Source organism: Cannabis sativa, chromosome 1, assembly GCF_029168945.1.
Source record: "Cannabis sativa cultivar Pink pepper isolate KNU-18-1 chromosome 1, ASM2916894v1, whole genome shotgun sequence".
Classification (NCBI taxonomy): Eukaryota; Viridiplantae; Streptophyta; class Magnoliopsida; order Rosales; family Cannabaceae; genus Cannabis; species Cannabis sativa.
The window spans coordinates 24,903,608-24,917,924 of NC_083601.1; the positions used below are offsets into that span (position 1 = coordinate 24,903,608).

At 33.5% G+C, this 14,317-nt stretch overlaps 2 protein-coding genes across 2 annotated transcripts; both read right to left on the reverse strand.

Annotated features, from left to right (window-relative positions):
- Positions 1-2,333: 2,333 nt before the first annotated feature.
- On the reverse strand, positions 2,334-6,407 carry LOC133033466 (uncharacterized). Its single transcript, XM_061108206.1, has one exon. It carries the CDS (start codon positions 6,405-6,407, stop codon positions 2,334-2,336), a length of 4,074 nt encoding a protein of 1,357 aa, XP_060964189.1.
- LOC133033467 (uncharacterized) lies at positions 6,404-7,753 on the reverse strand. The gene has a single exon (XM_061108208.1). It carries the CDS (start codon positions 7,751-7,753, stop codon positions 6,404-6,406), a length of 1,350 nt encoding a protein of 449 aa, XP_060964191.1.
- Positions 7,754-14,317: the final 6,564 nt, after the last annotated feature.

Sequence of the window (14,317 nt, forward strand, 5' to 3'; positions counted from 1 at the left end):
TCTTCCTCCATTACCGATGTCATAAACGTATACAACAATGGGGTAATCTTTCTTCCACATTTGCTCTCTTCTTAATTAATTAATTCTCTCGTCATTTCTCCTCTTTCTTCTTCTTTCTCTCTCAAAATCAATATCTATTCTCTAATTAAAAATCTTCTTCTATTTTTAATACAATTTCAAAAAAAAATTCAATGGATCCATTAGAAGAACAAAACCTCTCATTTTTTGAAGAAACAAATGTAAGTGTGTATTACTACGACGTACCCATCTTTTTATTTTATTTTCTTCTTAAATTTAGAAGATTTTAATTCTCTATATGCTTGGAAAACATACGTTTTAATATATTGTTAACTTATTCAAACAAAAAAAAATATATTGTTAATTAGGATTAACGAATTTGATTTCTTTAGTAATTAATAAATGGATCCATTTCTTTAAATATAGTACATACATAGTTCTCATGATTATTTGTGCAAAACTTTTAAAAATATATGTTCTTTAAGTTTCTTTCTTTCTTGATCATTAGTTGGTATCATTCTTTATTTCTCTCTTTGATCTTCTTCCTTTTCTTTATCAATAAATTAGTAAAAAATTAAAATAAAGACTGATGATGCACAATAACCAATAATAATAGATTAAAAGATTATTTTTTTTTATTTCTTTTTGTCTTGAAAATTAATTTATTTTTAATTAAATACTAATGATGCCTAGCTACATTTCAATAAATGCAGCATAATTTTGAAGAAGAAGAAGTACTAATCTCTAATAAATGCAGCATAAATAATTAATGTATACAATTGTTTTTTTTTCCAAGAGCTTCAGGTACTCTTTTAATTTTCTTGTTATTATTCTTAATTTCAAATTTAGCTTCGTATGTTATTAAATTATTGAAGCTTACGTATTTATTAATCTACTTTCTTCTTATTGTTGGGTGGATTTGATTAATTTCGATTTTGTAGTTTGGGTTTTCAATTGGCTTTGTAATGATCCTATGGAATTCTACATTAGCATATAGGATGAACTAGGTCGACATATATATAGTTATCGCGAAAATTTGAGCCACCATAGACTTGATAATTTTTTTAGTTTATTTGTGTATTAATGCGATTTTTTTTTATGAATTACTCTTTTTAAAAATAAATATGTTTATATAAATTTAAATTTAAACTCTATATAAAATAATATTTTTTTTTCTAGAAACATAAAGCTACAGACTAATTTCATTAACAATCATCAATATAAAATTTAAACTCTATATTAAAAAATACATTTTTTTTTCTAGAAACATAAAGCTACAGACTAATTTCATTAACAATCATCAATATAAATATTCAAGTATGAATAAATCAGAAAAATTCAAAATCAGAACAAATAAATATTCAAGTATTTCAATAAATTCATAAACAAATAAATCAGAACAATTCAAAATCTCAAATCAAGAAAATTAAAATTTTAGATTTATAATCTTTACAAATATGAAAAACTTATAAAATAGATCTATCTACTATTGTTGTTGTCGTTGCTTAGTTATTGAATTCTTAAACAAAAACCACTAGAACTTATATAAAACTAATATTTACGTGGCTCGCCACGTAACTCTCATCTAGTATATATATATATATATATATGAGTAGGCTCTTAATGGGTATTACCATGTATGGGTAGTTTATTTTTGACTATCAAATATCTAATGATTGATATTTATAATCATTAATTAAATATTAAAAAATTAATATTTCCTATTTTGTTATTCTCTATATTCCTAAAATAGATAAAACTATTAATAGAAATAAAAAATTTATAAATGGAATTGTTATTTAAAAATAAAACACAATGAAAAATTAACAAACTATTTTTTTTTAATAAAAATCATTTTAAAGAATAAAAAGAAAAAAGTATATATTTATCTTTTTAAAAAATTTCTTCATACTAGAATTCTAAATTGCATTACTGAAAATAAAAAAATAATAATTTTAATATTTAAACTGTAATGCACATAAAATGTATAAGATTTTTTTTTTAAACCTAAAATCTTTAATTTTATAATAATTAACAATTATTTATATGTTTTTATTTTTTTTTTAAAATACTTGAGCTTACCAAATCTATAAGAACAAAACCAATGAAGAAAATTTTAACAAAAAAAAATGAAGGAAGAAAAAAGTATCATAAACATTATTGAATAATGACAATTGCCAACACAAGAATTTCAGCACAAAAAATTATATTTGACCCCTAGACAAGATTATCATCTTCCAATCCTAAAAATATAAATAATGAACAACACCTCATTAGTTATTCTTTTTTTTTGAAATAAAATCATCCAACTTTATTTAAACGCAATCATTCATGATTACAAGAAGCAAATCGGTAGACACCTCATTGCTCAAAAGAGTACGATCAGCGACAAAATAGGAAGCTCGAGCTAACGCATGAGCAACTCTATTTGCAGACCGTCTAATAAAAATAACAGAAACACCCCTCAATTGTTCTAAAAACATTTTACAATCAGAAACAATACTCCCAAAATATGACAATAAAGGAAGATCACTCCTAATTGCTTGAACCACAGATAAACAATCCGTTTCAACAACCGCCTCTTGCCAATCTCGTTGTTTTATCCAACTTAAGGCCTCCCGAACCCCCATTGCCTCCGCCAATTCAGGAGTTACAATCCCTGCCCGACACCTTGTAATAGCCTCAACAAAGTGACCATTTGCATCTCTAGCCACACAAACAAAGCTATAAGTGCCATTGCTGTCAAAAATTGCAGCATCAATATTGACTTTAATTGTGTTTGCACCAGGCCTGGACCAAGCCGAATGCCCATCTTTTCCTGTGAGATAAGCTGCTGTAGGCACCAGCATTCGGTCTTGAGCATTGCACCAGTTGGAGAGAGTATTCTTGGCCAGAAATACAACAGCAGCTGCTGTCGTTACCGTGTCTGACCACACCAGATCATTCCTGGTCTTCCAAACAGCCCAACACAACACTGCAACATCCGCTAATTGATCTTTATCTAGCTGCAGGAACATGGCTTCCAACCAACCTGCAAATGAGGTCACGGCTGGGGTAGTTTTCCTCAAACCAGCAAGCTCCCAGCAACTATTAGCGAACGGACACTCCACCAAACAGTGGTAAGGAGTTTCAGCATGAAGCACACATCTTGGACAGCTATGATCAACTTGAACATGTTTAGACCGCAACCGAGTTTTGGTAGGAAGACAATCCGAAGCCGCACGCCAAACTAGATCTTTGACTTTAGGAGGAACATGCAACTTCCAAATACCCTTCCAAATAGCAGAATTACTCTGTTGAGACACCCCATCCTTAGACAATTGTAACTGCTTATATGTTGATTTAACTGAAAAATGCCCAGTTTTTTCCCAACACCAAAACCATTCATCAGCTCTTCGACTTAAAGATAAGGGAATACTAAGGATTAAATTAGCGTCCCTGTCATTAAACAAATCACGAACCAAGTCGACATCCCAGGCAACATCTTCAGTAGTCATTAACACATTTACAGTTTGATTTACTAACGCCGGATGAGAGGAGGAGACTCTCGGATCGCCTTGGTCAGGCAGCCACGGGTCCAATAGAATGTTAACAGTTGAACCATCCCCAATACGACACCTGACCCCACTTCGAACCATCTCCTGAGCTTCCATAATGCTACGCCACACAAAGCTCGGATTACACCCCAAATCAGCAGATAGAAAGCTACCACTTCTGTAATAACGGGCTTTGAAAATGCGGCTCACCAAGGAATCAGGCTGACTTAACAAACGCCAACCTTGTTTGCTTAAAAGGCTCAAGTTAAAATCTCGCAGGTTCCTAAAGCCCATTCCGCCCTTAGACTTATAAACTGTTAACTTCTCCCAACTCTTCCAATGTATCCCTTTATTATTCCTTGTTGAAGCTTGCCACCAGAATTTGCACATTAGTTGCTCCATTTCCTGACAAGTTTCCACAGGTAAAAGGAAAACATTCATGGCATAGCTTGGTAAGGATTGAGCCACACTTTTAATTAGTAACTCTTTTCCAGCTTTAGACAAAAATTTTCCTTCCCAACTTTGAATTCTTTTTCTCATTTTATCCTTCAAGAAACCAAGCAATGAAGTCTTGTTGCGGCCCAAAGTGTTTGGAAGGCCCAAATAAAAACTATTCTCCCCAGCTTCAGCGATTCCCATCAAAGAACAAATTGTATCCTTGACATTCGGGGTTGTATTTGGACTGAAGAAAATAGTGGACTTCTGATAATTGACTTGCTGACCCGAGGCTTCTTGAAAACATTGTAAGAGTTCCATCACATTTCTAGCACCCTCCTCTGTCGCTTGACAATAGATATAACTATCGTCTGCAAATAACATATGAGACACCAAAGGAGCCCCCCTTGCAACTCTACAGCCTCGGATTCTGCCTCTTCTCTCATAATCATTCAACAATGCCGAGAAACCTTCAGCACACAAGATGAAGAGATAAGGTGACAAAGGATCACCTTGTCTCAGCCCTCTAGTAGGTACAATCGGCCCTACCTCTTGTCCCCCAGCAACAAACTTATAAGAAACTGAGCGGACACAAGTCAAAAGAAGCTGAATACAATGTTCCTGAAATCCCAACTTTCTCAACATAGCTTCCAAAAAACCCCACTCAATCCTATCATACGCCTTGCTCATGTCCAATTTCAAAGCCATGAAACCTTGCTTACCTTTTTGCTTTCGCTTAAGATAATGCATAATCTCATACGAAACCAAAATATTGTCAGTAATAAGGCGTCCTGGTAAGAAAGCGCTCTGAGTCTCAGAAATAACACTTGGGAGACATCCCTTCAATCTATTTGCCAAAACTTTTGACGCAATCTTATAGAGAACATTACATAAAGCAATAGGACGCAAATCACTCATGCTTTCAGGGTGAGTCTTTTTCGGGATTAAAACAATATTAGTATGGATTAAGTGATCAGGAAACTCACCGACACTGAAGAAGTGTTGGACCATACTTGTGACATCCTTTCCCACAATATCCCAATGCTTCTGGTAAAACCCGGGATTGAAACCATCCGGACCTGGAGATTTATCTGGATGCATTTGAAAAAGGGCTTTCCTCACTTCATGCTCCTCCACAGGAAGTAACATATCCCTGTTCTGGTCTTCCGAAACAATACCATGAACACAATCAATGACACGCTGCCAATTCGGATTTGAAGTAGAAAACAGCTCCATGTAGTACTTTGCCATCACATCTCGAAGACCACTATCCCAATCGACCCAAGTGCCATCATCATTCTTTAAGCACACAATTTGATTGGTACGCTTCCTATTACTTGCACATGAGTGAAAATATTTGGTGTTTTGATCTCCAGCTTGTAGCCACAACTGTTTCGACCTTTGCCTCCAATAAACTTCCTTCTTAGAGAGGACTTCAAAGAGTTGAGCTTGTGTCTCTTTGTACGTTGAAATGGACTCTGAATCTCTTCTACCCTTTAGTCTCTTGAGAATTTTATTACACCGGTTGATCTTGTAATTGAAGTTGCCCGTGATATCTTTTCCCCAAGCACCAAGAGCCGTGCTGCAAGAATTCAATTTCTTATCCAAAGACTCAAGCGGCTCCATATCCCAATTAGTTTGAACAATCATACGACACATAGGCTCTCGAGACCATGCATTTTCGAACCGGAACTTCTTTTGAGTTGGGACATGTTTACTTACAGCAAGATCAATCCAAATAGGACAATGATCCGAAACCGAGACCTCCAAATTATGTAGTGAAGCCGAAGGAAACAACCCTTGCCATTCTTGAGAAATTAAAGCCCGATCCAGTCGAACTTCAACCCAATTTTCAGTACCCTTCCCTTTCTCCCAAGTGAACGGATATCCCCTCAAATCCATGTCAATAAGATGACACTCAGTAACCACATCTTGAAAGCCCGTGAGGAGCCAGTTCGGATATGGTCTCCCTCCCCTTTTATCACCATGGTTTAGCGTGTTATTTAAATCACCAAACAAGCACCAAGGAAGAGTTGACTCACCTAAAAGATCTCTGATTAATCTCCACGAGTTACCTCGCAAGCTTCTTTGAGGCTCACCATAAAAACCTGTAGCTCGAAATGTAGGAAAACCATCCATTTTCACCTCCAAATCAATATGGTTATTGCTAAAGCTTAGCAACTTTCCTTCATCTTCTTTCTTCCATAACATAGCAAGCCCACCACTATGACCACGGGCCTCCACCACATAACAACCCTCAAAGCCCAACAATCTTTTAACATAATTAACTCTGTCACTTTTACAAATAGTCTCACAAAGAAAAATAATTGTGGGTCTCTTTTGGAAAACAATTTCCTTAAGGAATTGAACCACCCTCGGGTTCCCAAGCCCTCGGCAATTCCAACTTAGTAAACTCATAACGATTGGCGGGCCCCAAACTGAGTACCCGCCAAATAATCGTTTTTTGGAAAAATACCAACAAAAGTGTCAGCTTTTTTGCTTAAAGAACCATCTCCCCCACTGGGCTTTTCCATTTGTAATGACCCATTATCATTTCCATTAACCCCATTTGCAAAAATGCCACTTTCCATATTAGTACCTTCCTGAAATAGCTCCACGTCCCCTTCCCTCCCATTCAACTTCAGCCCCACATTTTCCTCACTTGATTGACCAATCACCTCTCCCTCATTCACACGTCTCCTCTTTAGATCTATAATGACAATATCCCCATTTTCAATTCCCTTATTTATTCCTTCTTCCCCATGCAACTCCCTCCCATCATTATTGTCCACGTTAATTGTGCTATTACCAGAATTGGTATTAACACCAAAAGATCTTCCACCATTTACTCCACCAATCACTCCCTCCATCAACATCGAATCCCCCAAATCATGATCAACATTCAATGTCCTTTCATCCTTTCCCACCGTCGAGCTCAGTCCAGCAGCCCCCTCTAGTGGCTGTCCCATATTATCTCGCAGCCATCGAGCCCCGATTTGTTTAGATTGTCTCCGGTCAGGCGCTTTCATGAACATACCGTAAGGTTTGGCAATGGTGTTTGCTGATTCCTCAAACAACCGGTGACAGAAACGTTCGGAATGTCCGATAATACCGCAAATAAAACAAAACGTTGGGACTCTTTCATATTTGAAGTTAGCCCAGAACCACTCCACCTTGTTCTTGTAAATCCGCATTCTTCGTTTGAGAGGCTTCTCCACGTTAATCAACACCCGAACACGGAAGTAATCTCGCCAAATACCGGCAAAATTCTTTGGACAGGAGGAAACATATTGCCCAATATAAGCACCCACCCCTTGCAAGACTCTATCCGATCGGAATCCCACTTCCAGATTATAAACTTGAACCCACATCTCCATCGTATTTAACGCCTTGTTCCTCGGGTTCTCACCTTCCTTCAATCGTTCAACAATCAAAGGATTCTTATTGAACGTCCATGGGGTACCCTCAAGAACTCTACCAATATCCACTTCATGGAAGAATTGGAATAAATATTTATTAGTTTCCAATTCCTTGACATACATACCTTTCCCTGGCCTCCACAGCGATGCCATAACATTTCTTAAAGAATCAAAATCTGCCGGTCTATCCGCCAATAACTTGCCCACCAAACACCATCTTCCATCAAAATCATCCACCAAACTCTCTTCTTGATCAAACAGTAAGCCTCCTCCCTCTTCATCTTCGACCTGTAGATCGGCCCACTGCACTCCCAAATCATCAACAGCATGACTGCTAGACGCCATTGTCACAATCACAAGAACCAGAACAACCAGAAAAAAAAACCACTAACACCACGTAGACTCACAAACTCACAAACTCACAAACATGTCAAAAGACAAGACCTAATTTCTGAACAGAACCTCTATTTTCCTCATTAGTTATTCTAGGAGAATGATTCATGGTAATATCAAAAAAAATCATTGGATGGTAATAATATTTTAGCCTAAGTAAGAACTAAGAAGTATTGTAGCATTTTATTTTTAAGAATATAAATAATATTAAGACAATTGGATTCCACAATCAAGCTCCTAGTCTTCTAATAAAAAAATACATTAATATACATGTAAATGATTTTTAGTTTTACAATAATAAATTATTAATAAACTCATAATTTCATAAAATAATAAAGTAGTAATTTTAATTAATTTTTAAAAATAATTTATAATTTTTTTTTTCAAATTATTAGTTGTAATTATTATTTCTAATTTTATAAAAAATAAATATAATTTTTTTTTAAAAAAAAAAATAATTTTTAGAAACTTTCCATAAAAAGGTTATTGGATTATTACCTTATTAATTTTTTTTATTTCCCATCAATGGGTATTACTCATTAAGAAGTGTTCCATATATATATATATATGTTTGTTATAATTTTTTTAAAATATATTTGTTGTAATTCTTTCAACAAAAGATCGATATTTGTTATAATTTAATTTAAATAAACTAAATCAAGTATATTAATTGATGTACCTATAAAAATAATACATCTACTAGCTCGGACATTAAAAATGAGGTGAAGAAAGCCTCTCAGTGTATCTTGAAATAGACCGACATGAATTTATAGAATTCATTCAATCAAAAAAAAATATGGAATTCAGCTTTATATAAATAAAATAAAATCAATATATAATACTATATGTTCAATCTCTCTCTATATTACTCTGTGAAAACAAAAGATAGATCAGATCTGAATGATATCTCAGATCCTCTTTTGGATTGGACTGAAAACTCGATTATGAGGTGAGTTTTTTTGTTTTGAATTAAATCTTTCATTCTTTTTAAATATTCATATGAGTTATGAATTTTAGAAATATCTTTTCGAACCCAAAATCTTTAATACCCTAAATTTTCTTGGCCCGTGAGACTCCAATTTCTCCATAGGAGACGGATTTCTAAAACATAGTAACACTATTCCTCTAGTTTATATTATTTCATTTTTCATTTTTGTGCCACAGATTGTATATGCATACAGTATGTGAATCTAAATAACACTAGTCCTTTAGTTTTAGATTCATTAAGATTGTTTGTAGTTGGTTTGTTTGAGAATTTATGCTTGGTTCTTTTTGAGTTAGTGAAAGACCTATAGATTTTAGAATTTTTACTTAAATGTTTGCACAGTGTGATGAAGTTTTTGAGTTAAATTTTTTAAATTTAGTTTTGAGCCTGGGAGATCTCGGTCAGTGTCGTGTTGGGTTGAAGGCTGAAATGGTGGATAGTTGATTTCATCTTGTTGTTTGTTATTGATTTTGTTCTTTTTTGGGTGAGCTGATATAATAGGATATAGTGGTAATTTTGTTATAGGTTTGTTTATATTGATTTTGTTCTATTTTGTGCCATTATTTATGGCTTTGGCGCCTTACAAGGCTTTAGCACCTATTATATGGTCGGGCCCCTAATTATTTAGGGTATTTTGTTTAAATTTTCACGATTTCCGGTATTGAATGTATAAGAAAATTTTGACAGAATAATATTTTAAAGTTAAAGTTATGCACTATACAGATTTATTAGTCGGAATAAAAGGATTATTTGGGTTAAGGTATGAATTAAAGAATATTTTAAACTGAAATAAGGTTTAAGAGGGTTTACTTTAAATGCTAATTCCTATTAGCTATATTTTGGTTTATATTTTTTTAGGAATTTTCGTGTTTGAAATTTTAGTATTCAGATTTTAATATTATAATTAATTAAATAAATTAAAGAATAAGAATCTTGAGGATCTTGTAATAAAGGGAGGTGGTAATACCAATGGTCTAATGAGAATATATTGCTTCAGATATACTTGGGAAGTCAAATTCTTATGGAATTTTGGTTTGTTATCAATATTATGGGAATGCACCAAAATTATTACATTATTTGTATTTTTAAATAATTTCTGGATGAGTGGTATTAGCTTTTTTTATGCAAGAAATAGAAGTACAAATTTGATGGATGAGTTGCGCCATTATTATGGTTTTGGTGCCTTTCAAGGTTTTCACCCTTGATTTATGGCTGGCCCGTAATTATTTAGGGTAATTTGGTTCAAATTACAAGATATCATTAATTATAAAAATATTATAAAAGTTAATAGCTAACAATTATGGTATGTAATTATGAGATTATTGCCTTATTAGCTTATTATAGATAAAATAATATTAATTTTGGCTAGATAAATTATAAATATTGTTATAAAATAATATAACATAATATAAAGTAGATGAGAAGAAAGAAGAAGAAGATGAAGAGAGAAAGAAAAAGTGAATGAGGAATTTCTGAGTTGTTTATTCCAATGGGGTAAACCCCTATTTATACAAATACAAGAGTGAGATATTAAGAAACTAAGAAAAAGGGAAACTAAGAAAAAGAGGAATGTTCATTACAATTCATGGTAATAAATAAAAGATTTGGACATCCACATAATTATTAATATTTATAACGCTCCCCCTTGGATGTCCATAATAACTGCCTTATTAAAAATCTTGCTGAAAACTTGATCAAAGGAAAAAGAGTATAGTGTAAACTAACTCCCCCTCATTTAGGTATTTGTGGAGATCTTCTAATCGACGAATTTCGATCTTGTCTGCCGTCTTCTCAAATGTTGATGTTGGTAATAACTTTGTGAATAAGTTTGTAAGATTGACACTTGATTGAATATGTTGAACACCAATATGCATTTTCTTGAAGCGTATAAAGAAGAATTTCGTGAAATGTGTTCTAACTCTATCTCCTTCAATGTACCTCCTTTTAGTTGAACGATGCAAGCAGTATTATCCATAGAGAATTGCTTGGGTTGATACTTCTTTATTGAGTGCAATCCATATGTTTCCCGAATATGCTATGTCAATGATCTCACTCACACACATTCTCTACTTGCTTCATAAAATGCAAGTATGTTAACATGATTTATAGTTGCCTCGTTAAAAACCTTGCCAGAAAAACCCAGTGGGACAAAATCTGAGCTAGGAAAAAGAGTACAATATATATTTCATATTCATAACTATTTGTAAGTTGCCTCGTTAAAAACCTTGCCAGGAAAACCCATTGGGACAAAACCTGAACTAAGGGAAAAAGAGTGCAACATGAATATGTCTCCCCCTCATGCACAAATGATCCATAATTCTTTTGGTGATAATATATCTCATAAGATTATTGTTATCACTTTTAAAATATCACCATATATAATCTTTGATCATATATTTTCTATAACTCTTCCAGAGTATGTATGGACTTCTAAATTATAGATGAGGGGTTCGTGGAACATTAATATTTATCCAACTAATTGTATCATTCATGTGTATATACAATCTTGTTCATACTAAAATTTAACATTTCAAGTAGATATGAACATAACACATTAATGATAATATAAATTTCATTTGTCACAATGATGGTACTCCAATACCATATATTTGTTCCATCTTGTTGTATGATCTTAATTTTCATATCAAATGATCATATATCTATAATTCTTAATACATATGAAGTACTTCAGGACTTCAATACTAATGAACAAACTTTATACATTTAATATTTCTCGATATACAAAAGAAATAAAAGTTTGTTCTTCAATTAATCAAAAACTCTTCAAGAGTCTATCACAACGTATAATTTACGTATTTATACTGTTAGATAAATTAACAATTAACCCAAGATCTATTTGTATATAACATAGAACACAATAATAGTATATGATAATTGAGTATGTGTACCTGATTGATCCATAGCAATTATCTCTGATTGATCCACAGCAGTTACTCCAATTTGATAGTACAATACTATCAACTAAGTCTTCCTCCCTAGATCTCTAAATCAGAAGCAGTTTATTTTCTCTGATTATCAAAAGGTATACAATTGTGATGAGACAATATGTATTTATAGAGTTAGGGAGGGGACTTAGCTACAAAACCCTAGTTGGGCTGGGCCTGCTCATCAAAGGCTTCAGTCAACTAGAAAAGCCCACACTTCTGCTTCACCTAGACTTTACTCACAGATGCTAAGCCCATTAACAATTGATCACCAACAACATGGGCTAACACAGCAAAGAACTATCCAATCAACCCAAGTTTTAATAAAACCAATAAAATTTAATGTAAGCCCAAATAAAAGTCTAACATTCTCCCACTTGGGCTACATTGATTTTAATACATATATATTATATCAAAATAATTTTATTTGAAAACGACTCATGGGTTGAACAACAGGAAAACATTTGTGGCCACTTTAAAAACTGATAGTTCTCTGATAGCATCTCAACATACCGGTCCAATTTAACCTTTGATAATGAACTATGACAGTCATATTGTTTTTTTAGCTCAACAAAAGACATTCATAATCACAAATACCAAAGTATTAAATCGACATGGTCAATAAGTCTAGTAGTGTGGTAAGGAATTATGTTCAACATGTGATCAATTTAAAATAACATAATATCCTTATCAGTCCTCAATTTCACTGATACCGTGATGCTTAATAAATAAGCCAGTGAAATTAAACATACACCACTTAAAATAAGTAAGTGTCACTAAACTTGCTTAAATAATTAAGCCAACAACATATCATTGTCAATAAGCAAATAAATTTAAAAGACAATGATCACAACAATATGAACCACATGCTTTCAATTCAATCATTCTCGAGAATATAACAAAACATAATTGAAAACATATCCATTCAATAATAAAAATATTGAAACATAAAATGTAGTTCATAACTTTATTCAGAAAATTATAAATAATAATTTCTAAAAACAAACAGAAAACAAAACTCCCACTAACCCAAAAGATCAAAAGATTCTAAAATGCCCATATTAACAACATGTTTATTAAACAGCACGGCACTTAACCCTTTGGTTAGAGGATCAGCTAACATCGACTCGGTCTTGCAATTTTCAATAACAATGTCTCCTTTCTTGACCAAATCTGCGACGATTGAGATACTTTATTTCCATATGTTTAGAAGCACTACTAATCTTGTTATTCTTTGAAAAGAAAACAGCAGCATTATTATCACAATAGATTAGCATAGGTGTGGAAATAGAATCAACCACTCGTATCTCCGAAATAAAATTCTTCAGCCACAAAGCTTGCAAAGATGCCCCATAACATGCAACAAACTCAGCATACATAGTAGATGACGTGATCAAAGTACGTTTGACACTCTTCCAAGAAATAGCAAAGACTGCCACGGTGAAAATATAGCCGAAGTTGACTTTAAATCATCTACACAACCACCAAAATCCGAATGCGAATAACCAACAACTCGAAGATTGTCAACCTGCTTATACACAAGCATAAAACTCTTCGTTCTTTGCAAATATCTCAAAACTTTCTTGGCTGCAACCCAATGATCAAGGCCAGGATCAGATAAATATCTCCCAAGAACATTTACTACGAAAGCTATGTCAGGTCGAGTGCAAACCTGAGCATACATCAAACTCCCTACTACACTTGCATAAGGGATGTTCTTCATTGCTCCTCTTTCCAAGTCGTTCTTAGGACATTGCTGCTTAGTGAACTTGTCCCCTTTCAGAATAGGAACAGAACCAACTTTACATAAATCCATGTTGAACCTTTTGAGCACACGATTAATGTAAGCTTCTTGAGATAAGCCAAGAACTTTTCGATTTCTGTCACGATGGATCTCAATCCCCAAAACATAGGATGCCTCTCCAAGATCTTTCATATCAAAATTGGAAGACAGAAAATTTTTGGTCTCATTTAGTAGTGACAAATCACTGCTGGCAAGTAAAATGTCATCTACATAAAGAACAAGAAAAATATAACGACTCCCACCGATCTTCATATAAATACTTGTTCTCTACGAAACCAAACGATGTCACAACCTGGTCAAACTTCAAGTACCACTGGCGAGATGCCTGTTTGAGACCATAAATGGATCGTTTCAACTTGCAAACTAAGTGTTCTTTTCCATTCTCCTTGTAGCCTTCAGGTTGAGACATATAGACTTCCTCATTCAATTCTCCATTCAGAAAAGCAGTTTTAACATCCATTTGATGCAACTCTAAATCAAAATGCGCAACTAAGGCCATAATAATTCTGAATGAATCTTTAGTGGAAACAGGTGAGAAAGTTTCAGTGTAATCAATACCTTCTCTTTGAGTAAAGCCTTTAGCCACTAAACGCGCTTTAAACCTTTCAATCTGTCCCTTTTTATCCCTTTTAGCCTTTAAAATCCACTTACAACCTATTGGTTTAAAACCATCAAGTAATAAAACTAGCTCCCATACACCATTTTTCTTCATGGAGTCGATCTCATCATCCGTAGCTGCTAACCATTTTGAAGATTGTGGACTATTAAGTGCTTCACTAAAA